At 39.3% G+C, this 9,904-nt stretch overlaps 1 protein-coding gene across 1 annotated transcript; it reads left to right on the plus strand.

Annotated features, from left to right (window-relative positions):
• Nucleotides 1–522: 522 nt before the first annotated feature.
• LOC116265809 (AT-hook motif nuclear-localized protein 20-like) lies at nt 523–3,905 on the plus strand (the record flags this gene model as incomplete). Its single annotated transcript, XM_031646753.2, has 1 exon — nt 523–3,905. A coding segment is annotated over one exon (1,020 nt), but the record flags the coding sequence as incomplete, so codon positions are not given.
• Nucleotides 3,906–9,904: the final 5,999 nt, after the last annotated feature.

A 9,904-nucleotide genomic window follows, 5' to 3' on the forward strand; every position in this document is an offset into this window, starting at 1 on the left:
TCGGCAATCGTTGATCTGTCGGGACTCGAGTAGTAAACAACGTGCTCTCACCTGCTCATACTCACACTACCCCACAACCCCTTTTTTTTAATTCAAAAATAAAGTGTTAAATTATTCACCGTTGATCTTTGATAGAATATTAAAAGCAAAAAAAAAAAAAACATGCTTGATGCCACGGACCACAGTGCAAGCCGAAGTCCTCATTTTTTTTTCTTTGTTTTGGGGAAAAATTTTCAAACCTGCAATACCACCAATCCCCAAAAACCACCCCTCCCTAAAACCGCGCCTGCTCCTGCGTGTGCTGAAAAGAAGACAAACCCTAGAGAGAGAGAGAGAGAGAAGAGAGAGAGGGAGAGGGCTTCATCCCTCTTCATTCTTTTCTTTCCCTTCTGCTACACCAACAGAGAGCTTCCCTAAGATCTCGGAGCTGCAGCAGCAGAAGCAGGAGAGAGAGAATACGTGTTCATCACACGAGAGAAGTCTGCAAATCTTGCTGTTGATAGATAGATGATAGATACCTAATCAGTCATCGCTGTCCTTGGTTGCTCTGAGAATTTCTTCGTCTTAATTTGCTTCTTTCTCTCTTCTTCTTTTTCTTCTTTTAAGAGGGAGAGTGCAGAAACAACAGAAAGCCTGGCAAACAGGTGGTGGACCGGCCATGTGGGGCTGCCGAGCCTCAACCCGGCCGGCGTACCGGCGAGTTCTCCGGCAGGTTCGTACCGGAGCTCAACCGACTCGCTCTTCCCTAACCTCAACAAAATTGATAAGACGCCTATACAGTCTGTGGACGACAAGACCGCAAACCAGGCGTGCTCGGAGTCATCCCCAAGGGAGACCAAGTCTGATCCCGAGCACGATGACCCGAATACCGGACAGGAGGTAGTGGAGGCTGGATTCCGGCGTCCTCGCGGCCGGCCACCGGGCTCGAAGAACAAACCAAAGCCGCCGATCATTATCACGAGAGACAGCCCGAACGCCATGAGAACGCACGTCATGGAGGTCGCAAACGGGAGCGACGTCGCCGACTCCATCGCCGTCTACGCCCGCCGGAGGCAACGCGGTGTCTGCGTGCTAACTGGCAACGGCACGGTTGCGAACGTCTCTCTGCGCCAGCCAGCCGCCCCTGGATCGGTGGTTACGCTCCACGGCCGGTTCGAAATATTGTCGCTCTCCGGCGCGTTTCTGCCGGGACCTGCACCACCAGGTGCTACTGGACTGACAGTTTACCTCGCCGGTGGGCAGGGCCAGGTTGTAGGCGGCAGTGTCGTCGGACCGTTGGTAGCTGCCGGGCCTGTCATGGTGGTGGCCGCAACCTTTTCCAACGCTACGTACGAGAGGCTGCCGCTCGAAGATGAGGGAGAGATGCCAGGTGCGGGTGCGTCCGCTGCCGGAATCTCTGCGTCCCCGGGCTCCGGTGGCGGTGGCTTAGGAGAGGGACCGCCACTCCCCATTTTCAATCTGCCTCCGAATTTGATGACCAACGGCCAGCTCGGGCACGACGCTTTCCCCGGATGGGCGCCTTCTCGGCCACCAACGTACTAAAAGGAAGAAGCTCAAAGTGGGGACTCTTCTCAATCAATCCTTCTTTTCTTCTGCTGCTGCTAATTCAATATGGTCTTCTATCTATATATATATATATATATATGCACACACTATATATATGGCATCTCTTTCTCTCTACATATAAATAGTATGGTGATCTTTAGTTATGCTACTACCTGAGTGTTTTGATTTTGTTTCTATGCCTAGATTAATGAGAAATAATTTATTTTCATGAACATATCTCCACAATAAGGAGCAGCATCATCTTGACCATGACCCCACTAAGATGATGGCAATGATGAACCTAACTATCATCATCATTATTGACATTGATTCTTGTAGTCTGGAAAATGGTGATGTTGCTGAGCATGGTATACTAATTTGAGCACTAGGTTGTGTAGTATCGCGCATATATATGGAGGAATAAGTACTTCCATGTGCTGAACATCGCTTTGTAATCACTGGAACCTCAATGTTGGACGTTTTAGATCCTTGATTTTGCAAATTTCAGGATGTGCTTCGGCTGAAATATTTAGAGGCTTCTGTCCTGTACCTATTTTGGTGACCTTAAATTGTTATTGAATAAATTCCTGTTGGGTTGTTTGCTGCTGCTGCTCCTATTTTGGTGATTGAGGTCATCGTGGTGATTATGGCATGGGTGTTAGTGCTTGCTAGAGAAGAGGGCTTTATACATATAACTATGCATATGGGCTTCTTTGGTTGTGAAACCTTCTTGGGCGTTTAGCTTTCGATTGCTTAAAATTTGATTTACTTGGTACTTTCATCTGCACTACATGCATATTTCTTTCAAGACCTAAAAGAAAAGTATAAAGTTCTTTAGAGTTTCAGAGTGTATTCAAGAAATTCTTTTGACATGTGAAATTTTCTCTTGCGTTTTTTTAACACCAAAACAATAATCTAAGAGATATTCGCCAATAATCAGGAGACGCTTTATTGTTTAAGGGAATCATGGGCTATTCAAAAAATTACTTCTTAGATGAACTTGTTATGTGGCTAATCTATTAAGCCTATTAGTTATGCTGTTAAACTATGTATATCAAGAATTCTCGGTGGAATGTTCATGCTGCTGAAGCTTGTTTTGGTTTTCTGGGCAGTGTTATGTGCTGAACAATTTCGCTTCAAATGTTTAATATTAATTATAAGACAGATTGAAATTTCACTATGGCTCTTCTTATTTTTTCTTTGGTCACTGCTACGCTCGTTTTGGTATTTGTGCAAAATGTTGTTTCCACTCTTGTCGCTAATATGCGTCGTTTACGGAGTGACACCACCATCTCTCGTACTTCACTTATATGTTCATGTCCTTTTCTAACTGAAGTGTCACTCTTCAACCTTTGGATTCCATAAGAAATGTGGATAATCTTCTAAGTTTTCTCTTGCTGATTCTTTGTTATATTACACAAATAAGGAACAAGTTATTGCAGTATAGAGACCTAAACGAGAAAGTTAATTGTTCTTTATCCATACAGGTTGATGCCGTGTCTTCTTTATCTTAAGACTACATTTGGGTTGTAATTCTTTTGAATAAAGCAGGCCGAGTAATATTCAGTTCAAAAGCACCGAATTAATGTGGAAAGTCATAATTAATTAGCTAATTAGTCCCACTGTCTTATGGTACCGCACAGATGTGATCGGTCGTAGCAAAATAAGTTTGTCAGATTTGAGGATTTAGACTTTTCAGGGTTTCATTTCCAGAAATGCATTCTCCTACTATGAATTAATTGATAATTTCATATACTCTCAAAATGGATTTGATACCACCAAGTTCGATCCCCATGCAAATAGTTCTGCTCCAAATTAACATGCCTATAATTTCGAATTCTTGTGATTACTTCAGCAAGGAGGCTTGCTTCATTAATTGTTTTTGTTTAAATGTCAAGAAGTAGATCACCAAATATATTTGGATTAATGTTCTCAAATATTCCAGCCCTGCTAGTATTAGTACAACAAGACTCGCTTGATGGATGGATCCATTTTGCCGACAATCACATTGACACTCATAAGCACCCACACACACACACCCACACAACCCACACAACATATAGTGTATAGTGTGTGTGTGTGTGTGTGTGTATACTGACATTCTGTCATGGAAGGTGGCCAGTTATATATGCAGTTGACATCCTAGTTGATTTCTTGGACTGTTTAATTTAGCACAAATAAGCTTTTAAGCTTCTTACCCACTTGTTATTGCAGAAGCAGGCCGTCAGTTATAGAAGAAGAAGAAGATTAGGCTCTATTAATAGTTAGTACAGTTGGATAATGTTTTTGACGTTCATAACTTCCTCTAAAATGTACAGGTTGTTCTTTGTTGCCACGGTGAAGGATGTCAATTTATCGCTTCAGCGAACGACTCATATATATATATCTATATATATATATATATATATATATATATATATATATATATGAGAGAGAGAGAGAGAGATGATCATTGTTTTTAATTTCTTGAAAGGCGTATGGGGGCAGCGAGGAACTGCCATGCAATGCTGTCGGTGGAACATTGTATTTTTTATTTTCCCCTGGACGGTGTCAAGACATTGTTATTTTGCTGGATCAAGGACATGGCAGCAGCAAAGTCTCGATCTCCAAGCATCTCCATTTTCAAGCAAAAAAAAACTAAAAAAAAATAAAGAAACAAACGGAGACGTGCTGATCATTTGATAACCATGGATTCTCCTGTTGAAGATCAAAAGCATACATGAAAGATTATAAACTATTAGCTAGTGTGCCCGTTCCCTTTTAAAAATCATGAGTCAGAAACATGAATAATGCGCATTCTCTTTTAGCAATGCAATGGAGATAAAAGAATATGAATCGGAACCAACTCACGCATGCAAATTTTGTCTTCCTGATCCATGATTTTAATTTGGCTTTCCGAACTAGTTTTTCACGGTCGCAGAGTTAACAAAGTTTTTAGTTTCTTCAAAAAAACAGGAATCATACAGCGTTTCCTCTCTCTCTCTCTCTCTCTCTCTCAGAGTGTCAGTGGCATGTGTTATTGGCTTGCCACGCGCTTCATGTTTGCTTCTTTGAGTCCGCTAATGATTGTGTTAGTGTATCCTTCTTCAAACTCTGGTGGTTTTTCTCAATGAAAATATATACAGCGTTGAGTTTTCCAGTACTTAATTGGTTAAAACCAGTGGTGGTTGAAACGAAATCAACAGGGCCAACTTCCAGCTGTGTACGTAACTTCACTCCTTTAATTTGCATGCCTCATTTCGAAAGTTTTTTTAGAAAATGTTTGAACATTAACAAACAGATTTAGGCAGACTTTTACCATTAATTTTACGTTAAGATCTGTACTGAACTCGTTTCAACTTGGAAGTTTTAAACTCAATCTTCTAGCGTGGGTTGCCGGAGTCCTTGTTAGCTCCTTAAATATTAATTAATTTGCCTCCTTTTACCTCTAGGGAGGGCATCTTCAACAGGACAAGGAGCAAACAGCTTATAAATGATACGTTGATCGAATGAGTTTATACATTATCATTCAAGTCTCCTAAATCTGAAGATTGTATTATACATTATCTCTTCCAAATGAGAGAAAGAGAGAGAGAGAGAGAGAGATTGCAACGACAAGCCTTGTCGTTAATCCGTAGGACATCAAGGTCAGCCTCTTTACCGCAAATGCAGACCAACATGTAATGCTCACAAGAATGGAACCTGAGACATGATGTTCAACCAGCTCTGCTACACGTGGGTTGAAGAAAAGGGGGAGAGACAGATAGAGATAGCCGACGTATATAAGGAGGTGGTAAGGAAAAGAAAAGAACGTTTGACACATCACCTTTTTATCATAATTGCAAATACAAGTTTTACCATGTCTATGATTTCATATCACGGGCGTCACCCTTGCCGCCTTGCGACGACTTCTTAGGAGGCCCTCAAGTTTCACTATGCCATGTTGGGACTTGAAAATTAATTACGTTGCCCTCCTTTGAACTGCCATGCAAACTACGACCACCTTAAAAAAAAAAAACGCCATCTTTTTACGGTTGTTGCAAAAGAGAGACCCCATAAGATTAGAAAAATAAAAGTCGACCGTGAGACAGGATATAACAAAAGAACTAGCCTCCCAAATAGAAATACAGAAAAAAAAAAAAAAAAAAGTTTACTTGAGATGATCGCTTTTAAACCTAAGCAGCTAAACCAGTCCCCTAAGACATCTTTTTAACAGTAGAGCCCGAGGAGGAGGAGGAAAAAACAGCGCAAAAGCCCAACTTCACGTGAAGGCACATGGCCCAAGCCACTCTTAACCCTAATATTTAATTAGTAAAAAAGTAACCCACCGATGGTAATGGCCCAATATGGATGGCCCCTCGGACTGCAATTATTTCCCCTTTCCCATTAAAATAATCCCCCAACCTACATCACATTAACTGATTCATTGACATATTATATTATTCTAATGCTAGTTTAGGTCGAGGGTCCTTTCTTTTCGATTGTCATAATCAGCAATCGTCGAGAGAGAGAGAGAGAGAGAGATTCTAAAGCATATGTACAAGCCGTGAAGACAACGAAAAAGTTGTGATGCCAATGGCCATGGCTCCTTTAATTGTCCGGGAGGAGGAGGGCGACTTTGGGTGTTAGTGTTGCAGCATTTTACTGCCACCGTAAAACATTATAACTACTCCATGGCAAGTCTCGTAGAGGTTCCCACCTGTATCAAGTGTAACTTGTCGTAATCTATGAGTTCATATCCACTAAGTGGGTTTTCACACACAAGGGGCACATATTTTGGATAACTTTGGCTTTCTCATGAGATCAGGTGCCCACTTATTCATCAATGTAAGAACAATGGCTATAGCAGCACGCAGCACCAAGGTAACAATAGTAGCATCAATCATAACCCGGCAAAATTGTTTCGGTTTCTGCTCACTTCAATTGCATTGAAAGCTTTCCCACAGGGTTATCTTCTTATACGCAGTTACTAACCACATTATTTTATACCGAGTTACTAACCACATGATTTATACTGCCAAGAGCAGTGATGAAGCCACATGCGAGCCCGTGTGGGCAATTGCTAATATGGGCACACAGAAATTTTCAATGAGTGAACTGGGTCCAAGGTCCCACCTGCTTCTAATGGACCTAGGTTTGCTTGTTGTGTGCCCAAACCCAGAAATTCCCTTGCTCTGCCACTTGCCGAGAGCGCACCTAAGTTTCGTCTCTTTGAATTGGAAACGGAAAAATGTTAAGGCCTTGCTTGTATAGTTTATATCTGAGAAAGCACGTATATATACATATGCCGAGTAACGGCTAGCTAGATAGATAGGAAGGCTGCGCAACATTAGGAAATCTGTGAGTTCTACATATCATCATCAACATCAACACCATCATGGTTGTCATCCTCAAATTTATCATCATTTTCATCGCATTTTCCTCGTTGTAAAGAAATGAATTCTTCGGCGCATGTAAATGGAAGACGGAATTTTTATCCCCTCTAAATCATCAATGAAAAAAATAAAAGAACAAGACAGGATATAAGTACACAATCTACACACACACGCACCAAACGTGTATTCCAAATTTCAAAGAGAATAAAAAGGAAAAAAGAAACGAAGATGGGGGAATAATGACTCTTTGCCTCCCCCAAAATCTCAGGGCTTTGTTTTGAGGGGAGGAGCTGTTGCCTCCCATGGAAGACGGAATTTTTATCCCCTCTAAATCATCAATGAAAAAAATAAAAGAACAAGACAGGATATAAGTACACAATCTACACACACACGCACCAAACGTGTATTCCAAATTTCAAAGAGAATAAAAAGGAAAAAAGAAACGAAGATGGGGGAATAATGACTCTTTGCCTCCCCCAAAATCTCAGGGCTTTGTTTTGAGGGGAGGAGCTGTTGCCTCCCCTCCCTGTGCAGGGTGAATCGTGATGCCTGCCGAGCCACGCAGGTAGCACATTGCCCGCCCAAAAAGAAATTTCCATATGGATTATTTTTTTTTTTGGTGGAGGCTGTCGCTGCCTCTCCCCGGCACTGGTGACACCCGCCAGGAACTTCCCGGCAAGGTCGACACCTGCTTTGGTTGTTTGAGTGCCATCAGGGGCAGTGACAGTTCTGGATGCTCCATCAAAATCAAACCTTTGGGGGCTGTTGTGGGTGGTGGAGGGAGAGGAGTAGGTGCCACTGTAAAAAAAAAAAAAAAAAAAAAAAAAAAGTATTGTTTTTACTGGCACTTTGTAATTATCAATGTAAATAACAAAAGCGTTAGTAAAAGTTTTTTCGTGCTCGCTAAAACATTTACTGACGTTTTACTGAGTAAATATGTAACCATTATTGACGTCCCTCTTTAGTAATTCCGATCACATGGAATTAAAAACAAGTCTGTACTAACGTCCACTTTCATCAGTAAATATCGTCACTTAAGCTACTATATTACTTTCTTAGAAAATCACTACTTATACTAACGGTATGTCGTTGTCAGTAAATCTTTTTACGAGAGGCGGTTTTACTGACGTCTATCTTTGTTGGTAAATTAGTAAAAGGTAAATTAGTAAAAACGAGTTTGGTTGTAATGTGTCGACCTCCCCCAAGCGGCACCCCACATCAAAGTGTCCATGTAGATGCCTGACAGGCACACATACATGTGTATATATAGAGGATGTGGATTTTTCGGCCAGTCCAATACTCCATTCTCACACAAAAATAGTGCATTGGGCTGCATGTGGAAGATATATATATATATAAGTTGGTAAAAATTAGACCACATGGGTAAGAGACAAAAAACAAGACCTATTAAAATTAATTATTAAAAAATATTTTTTTAATCAATGTATATCTATATATATACCTACCTTTTTTTTATTAGAAAAACAGAGAAAACTCAAAAAGAGTACACACAATTTTGGAAAGCACAATATTATATGTATAAAGTAAGCTGCTTCTATTTGAGATTGCTTTGAAAATTCTTGGTTTCACCAATAAATTTATCATTTGTAAATCATATCTTGAGTAAATTTTCATGTTTAATGCACAGTGCAGATAATTTGATTGATCCTACTTTTGCATTGAGGCGCCAATTGCGAGCCTTGATCTTGTACGGAAGCTAAAGATAATTAAAGAATATCAACACTTGCGGGGGAGGGTAAACGAAATTCATTTGTAGCATGTGGATTTTAGTGTCTATATATATATATATATTCTAATAATTTGTCAAAAGAAGAATATAGTGGCACAAAGTACTTGAAATGAAGCTTGAGGCTATTTGACAATTGGCCTCGTCTATGATGAGACTTTTTAGTTCCTTTGTCAACATAGATGCCGCTTTAATAAATTTATTTTTGCTGCTTATTTTAATGGATAAATAAAACAGCTTCTGCTTTTAATTCATCTATAACAAATAGATTTTGTTCTTGTATCATGTAAAATCAGTTTGATAGGCTTAATTAGTGAATTTATTATTAGCATCTCCTCTTTCACAAACTTAAAGACAATATCAACTCGTGCAAGTAATTTTCTATCAAACAACGGTCAATACTTTAGGCTTCTTGTGACCTAACCTATTGATTAAATAATGAAACGAAACATCCGTCAAGCCTAAATAAACAAAAGAAAAGGACATTCCTTTTAAAAAAGGATTTAGGGTGATATGACATTAAAAAATCAAGCTAGCTACCATTTGGAATGCCATTTTTATAGGTTTTCGTCTCATTCATATTTTAAGAATAATAAGTTTGCAATATCTTTCATGAAGCCCATAAATAGATACGCGACACTTGTGAACTGAGAATGCACCTATTTATATAGTGAATCAATCAATCATACAAACTCCAACACTGCAGCCACTTTACGATGCACCCTGGTATGTCATGAGCAGATATTAACACTATTTTTTCGTAAATTTTCTTTTATATTAAATTAGCTTTAGCCTGCCCAGATCTTCATAACTTGCCTTTTATTTTCTTCTTCATTTTCCTCCACCTATTATATCACATTCCATTAGAAAAAAAAAAAAAGGCAACAAGACAAAATTCATACCGAAAATTCCATTCTGCCGGATGCCGGGTGTTACTCAATAACTAAAAAATTTAAAACTAGTTGCTGAAAACACCATAAACCGTTGGCATAATTAGTACCTCTTTACTCAATGATTTTTATCGAAACAATGTTTCAACTTTTAGCCATCCAAAAAATTTAATCGTTATATACATATATATATATATATATATATATATATATATAAGGGAAAAAAAACTATACTTATTAAAATTAATTAATTAAAGTATTCTTTATACAGTCTAACCTTATAGATACACACGATTTAATTAATTGTGAATTGGTGAGAAACATATTTTAAGATAGTACTTTTTTACTTTAATAATATTTTTTTAATA

This window comes from Nymphaea colorata, chromosome 12 (genome assembly GCF_008831285.2).
Source record: "Nymphaea colorata isolate Beijing-Zhang1983 chromosome 12, ASM883128v2, whole genome shotgun sequence".
Taxonomy (NCBI): Eukaryota; Viridiplantae; Streptophyta; class Magnoliopsida; order Nymphaeales; family Nymphaeaceae; genus Nymphaea; species Nymphaea colorata.